The following is a 20,080-nucleotide window of genomic DNA, read 5'->3' as shown; positions in this document are numbered from 1 at the left end:
CTTGTAGAATTCTCCGGGGTAGTTGGAGGGTCGAAGGATGGTAGGTAGGGGGTGTGTTTCAAAAGGGTGAGAGGGAGAAACAGACGCGTGGACAAAGTGCGGACATAAGTCTCTGACGTTGCTGACGAAGAACGAAAACAAGAGGAGCGAAGAAAAAATATCGAGGAAAGAAAAGAAGGAGCTTCGATGTCGGATAACGAAATATAGGTGCTCGAGAAAAATACGTTCCGGATCAGCTGTGTATTATCGAGGTGTGAATAATAGATACGAAGATAAAAAAAAAAGGACGATGATTATTTTATACGAGACATAGGACGAAAAATATCAATATACAAAGTAAATAACTCTTTCAATATTAATATCACGTATTTACATTCCGAAGGAATTTTTAGAAAACTCAGATAAGGCGAAAAAAAGATTCTGGTGATTAATTTTCTCCTAATTCGTGGCTCACTTCGATTGAAATTTTCGATCGGATCGAAAGGATTGAAGAAACTTTAAAAGAAGAAAGGTCTTGTGAAATTAGTTGAAAAAACAATAAAACAAATTAATCGACTCATCGTATGAGAATTTTTCGAAAATTTGTATAGAATTGAAATTTGTGAATGAATAAAAAAAATTGTCACTCGATGTCACACCGAAGTGCAATTGAACCAACGATACACTGAGAGAAAGTTTTAGTTCCGGTTACCGCTCGGTTCTTAACTATTTTCATTTTTTACCACAATCGAGAAATATAGTTCTAGGTAGAAAATGAAAATTAGTTTTCTAGCCGTTACCAGAAAGTCTAGTATCCGTTACTATTCTTTCTCATTACGATCACTGTTGCTATATTTTCTTGTGACTGTTGCGAAAATTTAACGCTTGCGCAACGATAAATTGACGTTAAAGCCTTGTTTAACTAAAAAAGTGAAGTAAACCTTACAAATTGATTTTGCGTTGCAATTACCAAAAAAGGATCGACGATGTTTACGCGTACCTCGTTTTTCGTAATTCCAACAATATTAAAACAGTTTTTTAACGATACCTGTTTTACTGAATTTTTCTGATTACTATAACAAACGAAATTTTTCTCAGTGCACAGTTTCACTTTCTCAACCCTTCCTTGATCACTGAATTAAAGAGGTGACGTGTCTGTTTATTTCGTTATTTTCGATTATTTTTCTTTCGTACTTTCTTTTCGTTTCGATACTCGAGAGAGCTAATTCGCGGGAACAAATTTCTGTACGAAATGATAAAAGGGCGTTTATACCTCCGGCAATAATACCGGAGTGTTTGACGGTGGGTGACAATTAGCGAGGCTGATCTAGGGCGCAGCGAGGCTTCTGCCTTGCTGATGAGTTCCTCGATTACGAGAACGGGCCCCCGGAGAAGCGTCGAGGAGGCGAAACGCCGGCTGAAATCGGGGATGAAGAGCGAAACGAGTCTCGAGTTACGCCCCGCAGCCCTTGCCGCTTGTCAAGGGTTAAATATTATTTGACTCTCCTGCAAGCGGACGGCCGGGTGTACGATTGATGAAATTTAAATTGAATTCCCTGAGTGAAACCTTTAATTTCGACTCGCGAGAGAGAACTCTCTCTCTTTCTCTACATGTACACTTGGGGACAATGAATATGAGACGGCTAATTTTTTACACTAGGCAAGTTACGTTGGCAACACTGAGAAACCTGCAGCGCCACAGTCGGCCGAACGCGAAACTAACTCAATCTCAATAAACGTAACGTAACCAATGACCGTCGAATCTAACCTTAAAATACGTGTCAAACTACAAAGCGAACGATATTTTTTTTCATAGTTGGTACGGGGGGCGGGATTGAAATTCCGAATTTGAAAAGTTCCGAAAGCGCTTGATTCAGAATTATTCGGTGGCAAAACTTGAAGTGAAGAAATCAAACTCTGAAGAATCGACGAAGTTTCGAACATTCGGAAAATCGACGACTCAAAGTTTCCAAATGCAGGATTCCGAAAATTCAAGTTACGATAGAGTAAAATTACGAAAGTAAAAATATACTCGCATAGCGTAGTTTGCTCAACGAGCGGGTGCAAATAAATGAGAGAAACCGAAAATCAGAATGACCAGGATTTCGAACGTAAAAATAGCGAAAAACAAAAACGAAGAAAGATCGACGTGGTGAAATTTCATCGAGCCAGAAATTCACAAAACTGAAAATCTTGGATCATTCGGAATCTCGATGTTTCAGATTTTTAAATTTTCTCATTTTCACACTTTCGTAACTTTGACCTGTCGGTCATAATACAATCTCGTTATTTTGGATGCTGGCAAATGAAGAAATTAATAATCTGTGTTTCTGCATCGCAGATACGCGTCTCCGGAATCGATCATCGATCATCGATCAGGAAAAACTATTCTATGCATCCCTGCTTTCGACTGTTATTGTTTGACCTACTTTTCAAGCTCTCGCTTATAACTCCGTGATGCGTCTGTAATTATTGCAAATACCAATAAATATAAATGTTACTTCCTTGAAATTATTTTCATTTATTGATTTGTAATTTTTATTTTCTTCATTTTTTCAATTTACACTCATACGGTATAAGAACGTTTGTCTTTTTTGTCCACGTGCGAAGCGACACACTTTGAACAATCCAGGCAATCATAATTTACAACCATTTGGCATAAATATTTTATATTTGTAAATTGCCTGTACTATAAAGGACTTGAGAGTTCTCAGTCTTATCAATAAAATTCAATCTCTCTCTCTCTCTCTCTCTCTCTCTTTCTTTCTCCCTCTTCGTTCAGAGTATCCTTTGGTACGTATATCCCCCCCCCCCCACATATATTACTATACATGTAACGCGGAGGAAAAACAAGTCAGCGAAATGCACAGCGGGGCAAAAAAAAAACAACAAAAAAAAGCGGGAGATAAATCGGGAGAAAAAAAAAGACACGGATATCAAGTATCTCGGGAAAATGCACGTTACAGCAAAATTTCGCCATTTCGTTTATTCGTAATCAATTTAACAGCCTCTACGTAAGACGTTGCTGATGTTATCATGCAATTTTTTATTTACCGCTTTCTTCACTTTTGTTTTTTATAATGTGGTTGTAGAAAAAGATGCGACGGACAAGTGCATGATTTTGTGTTGCACAAATGTATGTACTATTCAACGAAAAAAAAGGAGAAGAAGAAAAAGAAATGATTCTGTCTGTAACTATTCCCGAAGGAAATAATCTGCTCTTTAAAAAAAAAAAAAAATATGAAAATTTCAGACATATTTGTATTTTTGAAATAAAAGATTATACTGAATTTCAATAGATTAACACACTCGCTTTCGTTATGTTTTTTGATAAAATGATATGCAGTACGTAAAAATCGAGCCGTATGTCAGCGATTCTTTTTTGTACAATTCTTTGAATGCTGAATCGAATCGGAAATCAAGGAAATTCAGTTTTAGTTTTTAATAGTCCTGGTTACGTGATTGTTCGAGATTATACTTTCTTGAGATTGACAAAAATTGGAAACAATATTTTCAAAATTTATCTAATTTGCTGCTTGTACTGTCGTGAAATGAGATTGCGTGAAAAAATTTTCAAGTAACTTAGATATGAATGAAAACAACACTCTCACAAATCGAATCCAGGGTTTCATGTCTAAATTTTGAATAACAGTGAAATAACTTTCATTCTTCCTCGAGGTCGTAAAATGATCTATTTTTCGTTTTCAAACATTACTTTTTTGTTTTTTCTTTTGATATCAGGTGGCAATAAAAAAATTTCGAAAATTTTACCACTCTTTTTTCGTCTTCCGTTATTGAAGCGGATGGAAAATAGGACTCGGTTCCAGTTTTTGAATATTGTTTTTTCTTCATTTCTTTCACTATGTTCCCATCGTTATTGCATTTTATTTTGCTGCACGTACGTTTTTTCTATTTTTCCGCATGCAGCAAAACCGCTGCCAAGAAATATTACTAAAACAGTTAACCATTGTTCGCGAATATTTTCGTTACATTTACCCTCCTGCTTTACTTTTTTTATTAGATTTTATTTTGTTCCACATATTCGTAAGGTCATCCATTTTCCACGCAATAGATAATTTTAACCTATTTTATTCGTGATGGATACCGTTGAGTGCTCAAGTAGAACGCTGATTTTGGCTACAAAAAGTAATTCCCATTCAATGTCAAAGTTGACCGACAAAATTACTTAATTAATTTTTTCTCCATAATCTACAATTTTCTCAAACCCTGATTTGTACTTTTTTTTTTTAACTAGGGTTTCAGGATTTTTTTCGATGGCGTTTTAACAATTTCCATCGGATTCTCAGAATGCTTATGGGGTTTAAAAAAGTCGCACGAAAAATCCATATCAGGTTATTATAAAGTCTAACGAATTTTTGTTAGGTGCGTTTTCTTCTCCAAAAACAAAAATCTACTCCAAGCCTAACGTAAAATAAATTTACATCTTGCGTATTTTGCGTGATTTATGCTTTTTATGGGGTTTTGGGAATTCGAATACAGTTTGGAGATTTTTTATGGGGTTTTAAGAGTTTCTATGGAGTTTCACAAAATTGCACATAAAATCGATACCGGGCTACTATGAAATCTTAGGAATTTTTATCAGATGCTTTCTCCTCCAAAATCAAAAATATGCCCAAACTCTCGCGTATAAAATTCATGTCTTGCGTCTTTTGCGTGATTTATGCTTTTTTATGGGGTTTTGGGAATTCCGATCGGGTCTGGAAATTTTTTATGAGGTTTAGTAATTTTTATTTTTAATGGGGTTTCAAGAATTTTTATAGAGTTTGAAAACGTCGCAATAAAAATCGATATCAGGCTTCTGAGAAGTCTGAAAATGAAAAATATGACCAAACCCTAACGCTGAAAATTCACGTCTTCCGTCTTCTGCGTGATTCATACTGTTTTATGGGATTTTGGCGATTCCCATGAAATCTTGCGGTGTTTTATGGGGTTTCGTAATTATTTTATGGGGTTTTAAGAATTTTTACAGAGTCTGAAAAAGTCGCATTAAAAATCGATATCAGGCTTCCGTGAAGGTTGAAAATAAAAAATATGACCAAACCCTAACGCAGAAAATTCACGTCTTGCGTCTTTTGCGTGATTCACACTGTTTTATGGGATTTTGGGAATTCTCATGGAATCTTGGGTTTCTTTTTAAGGGGTACCAAAAATTTTCATGGTATTTTCGTAATTCTTACGGGACGTTTGGAATTTTCATTGGGTTTTTAAAAAACTCGTCACGAAGACTCACATCACACTTCTGTAAAGTTTGAGGAATTTCGATTTTTTCTCCCTTACAGCGGTGAAAAAAAAATTAGCACTATCACATTCAGCTCGAGCTGCAACATGACATAGCGTGGTGTTGCATAGTTATAAAAATCAGTCTACCCTTTGAGCGTTATAAAAAGTTTTGCAGAGTTTCTTCAGCATCAAGCGTCGCGCGTTCCTTATACGATCCAAGTTCCGCGGCACACGATACCTCGACAAGGTAGCGAGGGTGCAAAGCAGTAACGCGGGCTCGTAATCACTTTTGAGCCTTTTGAAGAGTTGGCCAAGAAAGGAAGGTAGGAAGGAAGGAAGACAGAGGTGACGCGGCGGCGTCCTTGCCTTCTTTCTGAATATAAATTATATCGGGGGACGGTGTGTGTTAAGGATGGAAAGTTGGCCAAGGGTTTCAGGCTTCAGCTGGATAGGCGAGGGGTGCTAAGAAGTAGAATTTTACACCCGACTAGCATTCAGGCCGAACTCCAAGGGTGCAGGTGTACAACAAACGAGGGGGATTAACGCCGGGCGCGTCGTTAGAACAACAATTAATAAGAAAATTGCCACCGCCATCAGCTGGATAAGTTGCCGCGAGGAAAAGGCGTGGAGGGATGCTACGTGTATATTGTTTAAATAATTCAGAGGCTTGAAAAGGATATTCCTCACAATCCGAACATCATCCCTCCACCTCGCGTATCGCGTTACACGCCGGAAAACTTTTCCACCTCCATCGTCGTGAAAGCACCAAATACCGGTGATCAAATCAACGGTTTATTACCCACCGCACCTTGAATGTACCCAACCAACCCTCACCTCTATTTACCAAGATTATACGCCAGTTATACGGGCAACCGGCCATCAAAAATATGCCCACGACCCGGCTTGATGGCTCCCATATACCGACTTCTATGTCAATATATATATATATATAAACAAAAATGCATTTACCTCGTACCGAAAGCAGTAAGAAAAAAAAAAAAAGAAAGAATGAAATAAAATAACAATGATCCGTATCGCGGAGTGCATTAATTCTGATACGACGTTTCTGATGTAAATAATTCGGTACAAAATTAAACATATTTCCAATCTAATCGTCTTGTTCCGAAATGTTTTGATGTGTAATGTATTTGGTTGGTTGTGATTTGGTCATAATTTTTTCTTTTTTTTTTTTGGTCCAGTTAATATCGGAAATACTATTTTTTATTAATTTTTTTTTTTTTTTCTCGTCCAACTTTATCGGAATTTCGTTTCTCAGCTTGGGGGTATAAACGACGTTGGGACAATTGAAATAAAACCGAGAGTGAAAGCGAATGTAAAATGAAAATAAAAATGGCGGTTTATATGGAGATGTATTCACTATGGTCGCATGAATATTCCAGGGTAGAAATTGCCCCTCGTTGTCGAGTATCTGTCATGGTACTGAAAAAGAACGTACTGGACGGGGAATCTAACAATTGACCAAAGAAATCAGCTAGTGTTTAGCCGTTCTTTAATTTTTTGCCTAGGAAAGGTGTTATTAATTTAGTATTTCAGGTATTTCAGACTTCGTTTTCATCGCTTGAAAAAAATTACACGGGGAATCCGAATATCGAAAGGTTTGAAAACTTTTCAAGTAATTTTCACAGACTTCGCAGTAATATCGTTTCGAGTCTAAGACGATTTTTTATGACTTCGGTTAACGATTTGATATTCTATGGTTGAATACTTTACTCGATTTTCATGAGTTTCACACGATTCAAGGTTTCAAACGTTTCTAAAACATTTCGTGATATTATTACGATGTCTTGAGGTAGATAATTGTGTCACGTATTTGGTATTATGATGATTTCACGTGATTTGAAAATATTTCGTGATCTAATTTCCGAAGGTTCGAGCACGCTTGATAAATAGACGGAATTTTTCAAAATAGAGTGATTAACGAAATACCAATTCTGAGCAGGAACAAAACTGTCAGTTTTTGAAACAATCGTAGCAAAATTATTGAAAAATTACTGGTAAAGAGAACAAGGCTGCAAATGAAATAGAATATTTGTAAGATAAAAAAAAGACAACGGAAACAAATGCAATCGATCAAAATATTCAGTCGCAGGAGACATCTTGTCAGTATATAAATTATCCCTGCAATGTTATATATATACTCGAGGAAATTTGTATTTTCAAAAATCTGCCATTTTCTATAGATTATTCCATACTAAATAGTTTATTTTTGTATTATTTTTTCACGTTTGTTTGTCTACCAGTGTTTGCCAATTATGAGTATTTCAACATTTACATAGTTCACTTTCTGTAAAATTCTTAGAAAAATATTCTCATTTTGGTTATGTCGATAAGGGTTTCGGATTTTTCATAATCTTCCAAAATGATTTTCTATGCGGTTTTGGTTACCTCCGTAGGGCTTTCCAAACTTTGATGGTGATCCAGACGAGTTTCTATGGGGTTTTGGTTATGTCTGTCACATTTTCAAAATATCCTGTTACTCAAAAAGGGATTCTGTTGGATCTCGATAATGTCCGTAAAGTTTTCGATATCATAACAGTGTTTCAATAGAGGTCATACGGGGATTTGGTTATGTATGTAAGGGTTTCGAAACTTTTATGATGTCCCAAATAAGTTTCTATGAAGTCATGTTTTATGTTCATGTTTCCAGGGTTTTCGAAATTTTATGATATTCCATGGGGTTTTAGTAATTTCCATGGGGGTTTTCAAGTTTTCATGGGATTTGATCGTACGTCATAAATGAAGGGTTTCGAAACTCTTATGGTATTTCGAAAAATTTTCAAGAGAGTTTTGTTCATGTTTCTAGGGTTTTCGAAATTTTGTGTCATTCCAGAGAGTTTCTATGGGGTTTTTCTGATTTCCATGGGGTTTTTCAAGTTTTTATGGGATTCCAAAAAAAGTTATACAAGAAGGTTTTCGAAACTTTTATGGTGTTGCGAAGGAGTTACTACGGGGTTTTGGTCGTGTTTCCAGGCTTTTCGAAATTTTGTGACATTCCGGACGAGATACCATGGGGTTTTAGTAATTTCCATGGGGGTTTTCAAGTTTTCATAGGATTTGAACTTACGTCATAAATGAAGGGTTTTGAAACTCTTATGGTATTTCGAAAAATTTTGAAGAGAGTTTTGTTCATGTTTCTAGGGTTTTCGAAATTTTGTGGTATTCCAGAGAGTTTTTATGGGGTTTTTCTGATTTCCATGGGGTTTTTTCAAGTTTTTATGGGATTCCAAAGAAAGTTATACAAGAAGATTTTCGAAACTTTTATTGTGTTGCGAAGGAGTTACTACGGTGTTGGTCGTGTTTCCAGGGTTTTCGAAATTTTGTGACATTCCGGACGAGATACCATGGGGTTTTGGTGATTCCCATGGGGTTTTTCAAGTTTTCATGGGATTCCAAGGAACGTCATACAAGAAGGGTTTCGAAACTTTTATGGTGCTCCGAAGGAGTTACTACGGGGTTTTGTTGATTTCCATGGGGTTTATCAAATTTTCATCTCGTTTGAAGAAACGTTATACATGAATTACTCCAATCCGTATAATCAATTCGTAGGTCCAACGACGCGGCGCAGGTGAGCCCGATTCTCGAATGAAAAGCCTTTGCGTCCATACATCATGAATACCGCTAATTCTATTTAATAACCATCAGGGCTCGCGGTTCATCAAGAAAATAAATTAATCTAAATTACAAAACGGAGATATTTTGTTCGGCCGTCTCCTCGCTTCCTTCCCTTTCTCTTTCCGTTACTCTTTCACTTTCTCTCTCACGTCCCTCACAATTATACTTTTCGCCCACTCTTTCCCGCATTTTGCAACCCGTTGCCACGTCGCCTCTGCAGCTCGGATCTCCGCGGGTAAAATAATTACTCCCCAATGTTTTCATTATCTCAACAATACATTCATCTTCCGCTCCCGCCGTCTTTCCCTCGGCTTTTTAGGCGCGGTCGGTCGGTTTACTTCCGCTAATTCGAACCGCAGAAAAGAGGAAATCCCGCTCAGGGTACAAAATATGAGCAGGAAAAAACGATGAAATATCTCTTTACCTCCACGGTCACCAACGCACTATGTATCACTGGCAACGGAATGCTTTTAAAAAATTATTCGAACAATCATTATATCCCGCCATCGCACTGACTCCCCTCCCAATAAATCTCTCCGTTTCCGCTTTGTGAACGTTTCTTCCCCAAATATCGATATTTTTTATTAACTTTATTACGAGATAGCCGTAACACACATTGAGTATTCGTCGATTTATTATTTTTGTAACTTACAACAATCGCTTTGAAATATCTACAAAATTGGACCATAATGGAGTTGAAAACAAATGCTCGGACATCCAAGTTTCGTTTCATGTTGATTCCGAATGGTTGAAAATCTAATAGATTTCTTTCATTCAATTCTACGACTATTCATCTTAATCAGAAGACTATTTTCTACCAAATCACTAATTGTAAGAGAAATTTTTTTTCTTTACAATCAGTATGGCTCGGATATAGTACGATTGAATATTCAATGATGCCAACATGTTGAAACTGATCGTAAGTGCTTCAGTGAATATGTAGGAAATAGTCTGTAGAATGATTCATCGAAGAGTGAAATCGAATGAATCTACTAAATTTTTCAATGATTTTGAAGCGATTCAAAGTGACTAACCGATAATAATAATTTAAGCTTCAGTTTATAATTCCAGTATTTGAAATTTTCGTATTCGTAAAGCGATCTTCATAGCTTGCTTAAATACGTAACTCAGAACTAGCTCATAATGATATAAATATTTTCAAAGAAATTGATTTTGAATAAATCATTTGCCAAAATGTCATTATCTCTTAATCTCAATTTTGTAAATTACATCTGGGATAATCGAGGAATTTGAGTACACATCTTCGAAATTTTTTCTTCCGTTTTAATCAGTATCGTTGCAATGCACGTATTACGTTTTAAATAATTGTAAATTCCTTTTTTGTTTACAAACATACTACAATGTTTTTCCGAAAGAAACTAACTTTCGTAATTACAGAATGTTTATTTGTCCAAGTTGCGTTCCACTTGTTTCTCCTTCTTAGCATCCTTCGAATTAAATTCGCAATAAAAACTTGCTTTTCCATTGCATTTTCAGAAAGTTCATATTTCTGCAAATTGAAAAAAGGCAAGGCGTCGCACGATTTTGGATGTTAATCGCGTTGAAGTTAGTAACGTTATCGTAACGTTTCGTGTTGAGCAAAAAAATCGTTATTCCGCGATTTTCAAACACTTTGAAATTCAGTAAACCGTACTAAAACAAAACATAAAAACATTTTGAAATCTTGGTTCTTTAAAAATCGTTGTAAAAATAAGAAAACAGTAATCATTTCACAATGTTTCGTTACGATAACGTTACTAATAACTTCAGCCTCGTGGCTGTTAAACGTACACTTGGGGACAATTTTAAGGTTAGATTCGACGGCCATGGGTTACGTTACGTTTATTGAGATTGAGTTAGTTTCGCGCTCGGCCGACTGTGGCGCTGTAGGTTTCTCTGTGTTGCCAACATAACTTGTCCAGTGTAAAAAATTAACCGTCTCAGATTCATTGTCCCCAACTGTACAACGTTGAAACAAATCGTGGATAATTTGATTTTGTTTTTTTTTTTTCTGTGAGGCATGGTGGGGTGGGGGGGGATTGACGGGGGTTATAACACAAGGGTTTCGTGCCTTGTTGTCCACGCTTAGTACGTTCGGTATGTAGAATAACGAGGGGTGGTGGTGGGTGGATCGCAAGTACGAAGGTAGGCGACGACCCGTTTCACCCTTGGTGGGCTGCCCACCGGGGCACAAAGAAGCCGAGACATAACCCCGAACATTTTCCCCAACGAGGCCCTTAGACGAGGCAACGCGCTGCTGCCAACTTCTACGAGCTTTTAAACCAGATGAAACAATGTCCGTGAGATAATAAAAGTTCGACGTTAAAGCTTTAACGCGTTGTACTTCGTTCTTTTTTCACCCATTTCTCTCTCTCTCTCTCTCTCTCTCTATCTCTTTGTTTTCTCGTTCGCTTGCCGAATTTCGTATGTTTTACAAAAAAATTCTTTTTGCCTTTTATTTTCTAGACACGATTCGCAATACGAGACGAGTGCCTTCCTGTATGTGTGTGTGTGTGTGTATGGATTTGCCATCGCGGAAAAGAGAGAATGTGAGAGAGATAGAAGGGGAGGGGGATTGACTCCTTCAACCTGGAAGCACGTTTTCTGTCACTTTTGTATTCCGCTTCTAGCACCCTTTTTTTTTCTTTCTTTTACTTCTCTCTTTTTACAGACACGCGTGCTCGCCCCTAAGGCTTTGGCAATTCTTGAATCCTGGTACGAGCTTTGCGTTGGGCGACACTTGAACTACCTTGAAATTGGGTCGAGTCGTTTCCGAGTCATGGGTATTGGGGAATAGAAGCTTTTTTGAAGTCGCGTAGATTCGAATAAAATTACTCAAAGTGACGTGACAAGTCATTTGAATTCGCTTAAAGTGATATTCCGGTATTTCTAGAATTGTTATCGATTATACATTATCTTTCTTCGTTAACGGTAAATTATAAGATTCAATATCAATAATTTGAAATCACGTAAAATCAGTCTTGAATGAAAAGTCAAATCATCGCAATGATGCAATTTTTTATAATCGTCAAAGATCAAAGTCAAAGGAGTCTTTCGGTGTGGTGGCTGTTTTTTAAAAGGTTATTTTAGGTATTCTTTTTTCTTTTCAAACAAACCGTTGAAATAAAATTTCTTATTACTTTCACATCATATTTATTGACATTTAAACAAACTTTGTGAATTTTTTGGAGGCTAAATATTGAAAATAACCTAAAGTATACCGCCTGATAGGAATATGTATGCAAAAAAAAAAAAAATGTTAACGTGATATCTCAAAAAGCACTAGACCCATTAATTAGCATTTATTTCCATTTATTTCGCTCGTAAAACAAAAAAAACTACCAAGGCAATCATGATTATCCTTGTTCACTAGACGGGTAAAACTATAATAACGATGCTGTAAAAATTTGAACAGGATCGATCCAGTGCTTTTTGACATATAATGTCTAGACTTTTCTTTTTTTTTTTTTTTCACATACTTTTCTATCAAGCACTAAACATTAGATTACATTCAATATTTCCTCTCCGAAAAATGTACAAACTTTGTGCAAATGTCAATAAATATAACGTGAAAATTACGAGAAATTTTTTTTCAATGGTTTCTCTTAAAAAAAAAAAATAAATAACAAATATAATACCCCAAAAAACAGTCAAGTTTTCTAAAACCTAAGTAAGAATGGGCGAAAATTATTTGAAGAAAAAAGAGAAAGAGATGTGAAAGAAAATGCATGTAACGTTTTTCAGAGTTGGATGCAACGACATTAAAAAATCATCATGCGGATCGGATCTTCAGCTTCGATCAAGCTGGCATGAAACACTTCCGATGGATGGATGGATGGATGGACGTGCAAGCTGAAGGACGGAAATTGGTCGTTCAATTACTTTCCAATTTTCGACACACGCTCGTCCCGTGATCACGCGACAGAATTTAATGAAATTTCTAGTGCTATCGAAGGTTTTCTATCGCGTACATATGTACATATATACTAGGGTGATTCAAAATAATCATTACCTTTTTCGAAAAAACGTGGTAGTGAAAAAACGACCATGTATTTATTTAAGGGGGGGGGTACACCATGCAAGCAAAAAAAAAATACTGCATTTTTTATGATTGTTTAAGTGACGATTTTTTTTTTTTTTCAATTTTTCGACCACGTTTTTGCGACTTCAAACGGTCAAAAAAAATTTTTCAGACTAGATATCAAAAAAGTGGTACGTAGTGGACAAGAAAACATAATATACAACTAATTTTTTGTAATTTGTGTGTTCTAGGACTATCCACGACTCCACCAAATCTCGCACCCCATTTTTCCGAGCGGCTTTGGGGATCCAACTGTCACGACGCCATTTTGAAATTTTTCGACAATAAAAAAATTTTTTAAAGTTCTCAAACACTTATATATTAATGTATTCAAGACCGCATGTTCATAAATAAATCCGTTTTTTCAAAAAAAAATCGCAAAATTGCAGTATTTTTTTTTGCTTGCATGGTGTACCCCCCCCTTAAGGTTTTATTTTTTCGTAAAATTTAGATAAGATCATAACTGCCAGTGTAAATATATATTTTATTATTTTTATTTTATTTTTTTTTTTTCTATTTTTTCGTCATTTCGAATTGTTTTTTCGCTACCACTTTTTTTTTAAAAAAACACAATGATTTTCTTGAATCGCTCTAATATATACACACATGTATACAGATTTGTATAAAATATGTACAGACACATGCATACTTTGATCGATTTGAACTTTAGTTGAATTTTCTATTGCAATTTCAAAGATCCTCTTGTACTGGTGGTTAAAGACTGAAATAAAAAGGAAAAGCTCCAACTCTGCGAGATGATTTTCATGCTTGTATTTTAATCCTGCTAGAAAATGTGTAGGAAAAAAAAAAAACGACATATATATTCCTAATAAATATAACATATTCTTTCCGTTTCAATTCTTGGTTAATATTTTTTTTGTACTTTTCATAACGTTCATTTTTTTTTTTCATCGCGATTTTGAACCCGAATATATATATATATATATATATATATAATATATATATATAGCAGATTGGTTCTTATTTGGGTAAATTCGGAATTTCTTCGCGCTCATTACGAAAAAGTAATCGTGTTGTAAAAAAAAAAAAAAAAAATTCATCCTCCTATTCTGTAGGAAATTTAACTCTCTGCAAAAAAAAAAAAAAAAGATCTCTTGTAAAATTTTCGCGGATCTAAAATTTATCACGAAACAAATGAAGACAATTCTTCGATGATAACGTGATAGATGTTAAATTTACCAGACAAAGATACGAGCTTTTGCTTTTCGTACGCGCAATGCGAGGGCGCTGGTTTTTTTTTTACTTCTGCAATAGCAGGAATGTTGGGATGGTTGAGGTTTTCATCTTGGGTAATAAAACGCTGGGAGATCCTAAAATTCGTCCCTCAAGTACCGTGACGACCTTCGACTGCGACTGCACGACCTTCTCGGTTTCTGCACCGTAATATTACGCCCAACTTGTTGCCCGCCATGTTATATATAAAATATACATATATGTATATAGGGGTGAATAAAAAATCTTCGTCTCGTAGAGATTGTAAATTTTGTTTTCTTGGTTTTTTTTTTTTTTTCACAGCGATGCGTACCGGAAGTGAAAATGGAGGGAGAAAAGTTACCGACGAGGATCGTAACGCAAAAATGAGTAATTTTGTTTCAACTTTATCATAAGATCGATATACGTTCGGTATATGTATATTGAATTTGTGGGGCGGAATTGAAGATCCGAGTTTAAAAAGTTCCGAAAGAGCCTAATTTCGAATTATTTGACGGCGAAACTTAAAGCAAAGAATTTAAACTTTGAAGAAACAACAAAGGTTTCGGACGGTCGGAAAGCCGACGATAGCAAAGTTCCGAGATGCAAGATTCCGTATGTTCAAGTTACGATAAAGCAAAGTTCCGAAAAGTAAAGTTTCGATAAATTAGAATTCCGAAAATTTAAATATACTTAGACAGCGTTGATTACTCAACAAGTGGGTGTGAAAAATGAGAAAAACCGAAAATCCAAAACAAAGAAAGATCAGAGTGGTGAAATTTCATCGACCCAGAAATACACAGAACTGAAAATTTTGAATCATTCGGAATTACGATGTTTCAGATTTCTTCTTTCTTCTTCCTTTCTCAAATTTTGATTCCTTTTTATATCAATTTTCACAACCAAAAACCTCGGAATTTGGCGTTTTCGAAACTTTTCAAATTCTCAACAGCAACCTCCATCCCTCAAATCCGAGATAAAAAAAAACGCCATCTCGTAAATATGCTTATAAATTTCTCACAGTTTCGTCGACTTCTAAAAAATGACAAAATCGCTCGAGATATTTTCAAATTGCAAATTTTTTTCCAATTCGCAATTACGTGATCATAAAACTTCGTGAGGTTTCAAATAAAAATAATAGAAAACAAAAACTTCACCAACCTTCGGCACTCACCGAATCAACGTCGCGAATTTCGTATCACGTTTTGGTTTGTCTTATCACGCTACAAAAAAAAAAAAAAGAAAAAAAAAACGAATCCATTGACACATCGTCTTGCTACTTGATCGAACGACACAACCACCTTATAATCTCTTGCATTTTTTATCTTCTTCATTTTCAAATTCCTCGAAAAATTCGTCGAAAAATGAGAGGTTGAAAATTGGCGAAAGAAGGTCAAACTCACCGACAACGTTGAGCCTGTAGCTGAGAGACATCTTGGGCTCGGTGTTCACCTGGCACTCGTATATGCCCGAGTCCCTCTCCTGAGGGAATTTTATCTGGAGAGTCCAGTTCTCGGACTTGTCGGGTCGAATAACCTGAAACCTCTGGTCCGAGGTGTACGTGAGTATCCCGGCGGTGAGAATGTGCAGGTCCCTTTTTCTTATCCACGACACCTGAGAACACACGAGGAAAATCTTCGATTAGACGTAACGAGTGATGGGGAAAGCAAAAGACCGTGGAAAAGGAACCCGGCAAGCCGCAACGAGGGTTGATTCGACGCGGAATGGTTTTCACCCCACTTTCATACCAAATCTTTCGCCAAAGCGGGGATCCTCCATTTTTTTTGTTTTTTTGTTTTTTTTTTTCTCACACGTTTCCGAGGTTTGAATTTTTCGAAATTTTCCTCGTCACGAAACGAAAAAAAGAAAAAAAACTGAAGATAAAAATAAAAGTAAAAACATTTTTTCCCATTTATAACGATTGTGATCGAACGTGGTGAAAAAAAAAAAAAAAAAAAAAATTTGAGTTTACGATTCTAGGGTTAATTTGACGATTTTTCCAAGATTTTGAATCAACGAAGCTTATTTTCGAGCAACGTAATTTGTTTGTAAACTGTGTCAGGTTTTGTAATACAGCTATCGCTGCTGGAGTGATCACAGCGTGGAAATAATTGTATATTTGTACTCTGAGGTATCGTCGGTAAATAAAAGTCATTATCGAACATAAACATCTTCGGAAAAATAATCTAGAACAAATAATTGTCGTAGATAATAAAATTTTCTACAACTTTTGCCTAAAACTTTTTTCCGTATAGCGTTTAGGTTTTTATTTACAGCGCGCCAAACATATTCCAGCATGGTTATTGTTGAATATATGGTTAACGTTGAAAATGAACGATGAAACATTAAAAATAGTAATAACTAAATTCGCAGAACATCAAATTTTCAATAAACTTAATTTCAAACTTATTTCCGTAAGACTTGTAGTTTGATCATTGAATCATGAAATTATCAGTGAAAATGTTGCTCGTACAGTGCACAGAACAACACAACGTTACACGTTAAACGGCAAAAAGTGTTCAGAAAACTGATAATACCGTGTACTAAATTTATTAAGATTATAAACAGTGTGGAGGAGTACTAATAATTTATAGACATCTTTCTCATCAGCGTGGTTAAAACGCCTTGTCACAAAAAATTGTCAGCGTAGCAAGATAAAATTTTTTCTACGTGACATTACACCGTGTAACGTTAAAAGAATATTATTAATAATTGCACCAATAAATAAATATGATTAGCAATAATAATTTGATCGCGAAACTGTCATTGTAACAATTGTGCCACTTTCATGGAATCTCGCACCTTAAATACAGACGGAGTATGAAACAATTGAAATATGTTTGCACGAATATAAATTTTAGAGAAAAAGAGAAAAACGGGCTTCATTTTTCGAAATTTGAAGGCTTGGATTAATCGCCTTCGATCGAAAATATGAAAAAAGTGTTTCTGGTTTGTTGATCGGAGAGTTAGGTTATACCTTCCCAACCGCAGTGCGGGATTCGTGGAAATCGAATAACTGATTATGGAACGGGATTATCAATGCCGAATGATAACGAGCTTTGTTATTCTGGCGTGAAATTTAAGTCCCCGGCGGGATAGGATTTGTACGTTGTTGTTCCGTTGGGAGGATGGATCATATCGAGCGATGATTCGGCGCCCTCGTAACGTTCGCGTTTGTTGTATTCGTGGATAGACGCGCCAGTAAACAAATGTGGAAAAAATATTTCGTCCAATTATACGGGAGTAAATGTTGTGCCAATGTTCGATACGTGATTGAAAAATTTCATTGGCTACTCACGATTGGACGACTGGATGCGGAACGTGTTGCATTCGTAGTTCGAAAAAAGTCATTGTTTGATCCAATCTATCCTACTGAACAATAGTTTTTCCGAATGTATCCATGAATAACCATTCTTTTTTCTCTTTTTTTTTTTGGTCATTTTTTGTTTTTTTTTTTACATGGCGTATTGCCGTTGAGATTTATAATTCAAACAGGTGATACGAAACGCATCGCGTGAATATTCGGAAAAACATTTCTGAAGTCAAATTTGTGAGATACTTTTTTCACGTTTTTTTTTTTTTGAGAGTTTTCTTAAATAAAATGTCTTCGAAGTGAACGAGAAGAATTGAAACGATTTATCTCGAGTTATTGACATTCGTTGTATTTTGATTTTCAGTTTAATTGGATCCGAAGTTGCATAGAATTTAAAAAAATGCGTCGTGTCAGAATTGGTTGTCAATTTTTTTGTACCAATTCATTTCAGTTCAGTATGTATATATATATTAAAAATTAATATCGTGTCGATTTGATATTCTTTCAGATTAGTTTTCACCCGACATGACTTTTTTAAAAAAATCTATCGAAGGATTAATCTGGAGTTATTTCGATCATTTTGATCCATAGTATATTGAAAAAAAATTGAGGAGACTTGATCCTACGTCGAGATGAATTCTTCAATCATATTCCATCCATTTTCTTGCAAAATCGATCGAAATGTCGGCATGGTAATAATTCTCGGTTTAATGGAGAGGCACTGATTCTCCGGAAAAATTAACGCTCCGCTTCACAAATCATCGGGGTCGATTTGAAATCTTTGAAAAGCGGTTTTGAATCCACTCGATTATTTCTCAGTGTAAAGGAAAGACCTTTAACCTAATTTCAATGGGAACAAAGATGGGAAAGAACTGAATCAGCCACAAAAAACTTCTCGCCTCGTTCTTTGGCGAAAAATATATGAGATAAAATTGGATGATAGGTGAGTAGCAACGGTCTATCAACAAAATTATGCACTTGGGAAGGTCACATCCATTTTGCGAGGGTGAAATTAGCAACGTTGAGTTAACGATGCATGTTCAGGAAAAAACACGACTTAACCTTTAGGCCGCCGTAAAACCTAAATATAGGCGCTGCGGAGAAATCTGTCAAAAATTTGTATTCAGGGGTTTTCGAGGTCATTGATAGAGAATCTGAAATCGAAATTCCGAAATTCTAAATCGCGGATCCGATATGGCGGGCCAAAAAATCAAAAATATCACGCTAACTTTGAAATTTTGTACATAGGAGTTTTCGGGATCGCCGATAAGTAATTAGGCCTGCTCATTTGAATTTTTTGAATTTTGAAAAACGAATATATAAATCATCATCAGTAACCCTCGATAATCCACATATACGAAATTTCGAAACTAGAGCGATATTTTTGTTTTTTTTGGTTCACCATATCAAATTCGCCATCTTGAATTTCGATAATCTGATTCCAGATTCGTTATCAGCGACCTTGAAAACCCCACATCCAAGTCTTATCGAAACAATTGATTGCATACAAAAATACGCGCATGAAAGGGATAAGGTTTTAGACAAGCACGCGTAAAGCGTCGTTCAAGTGTGAGCCGCTAGATGGCTACACAACACCTAATAAAAGTTATACCTTGAGAATATGTAACGTAGTGGTATTAAAAAAGAAAAAAAAAAAAAAAAAACAGTGCTAAAGGAGAGTCATGTAGTACAGCCTCATATAATCTCGCTGCATAGGCATGAGAATTGAATATTCTCAAAAACTGAGCTTACTGTCGTATTTAGCGACCGTATAGACCCGTAGAAACAGACTTTTGAGCAAAACTACAACTTTTGAATTTTTCCCTACCGTTAACCGCTGGAAAGCCTAAATATGGGTTCTACGTGTGATGGGAACTTTGTATAGGTTATGTTTAAGATGTAGGCACACTATTTGGGGATTTTCTATGGTGATTAAAGCTCATCAATTCCCGGCGATTCGAAGAGTCTAATTCTACGAAACTATCGTTAAAATCAATCAGTAACCGTGGAACAGTAGCGGATGCAAGTAAATCTGGAGGTAATTTGTAAGATTCTAACATTTGGGAAGCCAGGTTCACATACATCCTGCTGGATCGAGGTTGTTGTGACAATCTCAAGGGAGGAGGAGTAAAAAAGGGCGATAAAAACCTTGACTAAAGAAAGATGTCGATGTAATTAATGCCTTTCGTTACCTTTCCTTCGATGTCGGTAATACGAATTAATCACACTCACTAACACACGCACTGTACCACCATTGGCACTTTAGAATGACACGCGTCGTTACACCTCGGGTGTTACGATCTGACTGACGAGATTACCGGTCAGAAGTGATTCGAAGACCGCCCCCGCCCCTCTCGCATTCCCATATTTACTCTAGATTCGCTGTTCGCGTTACAAGGTAAACATTGAAATTCTTCGTCATTACTATGTAAATACAGGTTTTATTCGTTCTCGCTGTGTACGTGCCTGAGAACGGCCAAACACTGTGAAATTAGTAACGTTAACGTTCCCGAAAACTTAGACTAGAAGATGAACGTTGTTGAACAATTTAGAAAATGACTTTCAAGGAATCGGGTCGACACAATATAAGTATATTTTGTTTCCAACAATGGTTTACCAAA

At 36.0% G+C, this 20,080-nt stretch overlaps 1 protein-coding gene across 2 annotated transcripts in view; it reads right to left on the bottom strand.

Moving 5' to 3' along the window:
- Positions 1-20,080, bottom strand: part of LOC124308481 (zwei Ig domain protein zig-8) — a 409,568-nt gene that overhangs the window by 118,748 nt on the left and 270,740 nt on the right. For both annotated transcript variants that reach the window (XM_046771229.1, XM_046771230.1), the window contains one exon: positions 15,550-15,760. In XM_046771229.1, coding sequence (XP_046627185.1) covers positions 15,550-15,760 — 211 coding nt within the window. The remainder of the gene's footprint in view (positions 1-15,549; positions 15,761-20,080) is intronic.

The sequence above is a fragment of the Neodiprion virginianus genome, chromosome 7 (genome assembly GCF_021901495.1).
Source record: "Neodiprion virginianus isolate iyNeoVirg1 chromosome 7, iyNeoVirg1.1, whole genome shotgun sequence".
NCBI lineage: Eukaryota > Metazoa > Arthropoda > Insecta > Hymenoptera > Diprionidae > Neodiprion > Neodiprion virginianus.
The sequence above is the reverse complement of the archived record's forward strand: the minus strand, read 5'-3'. Positions and strand labels throughout refer to the sequence as shown.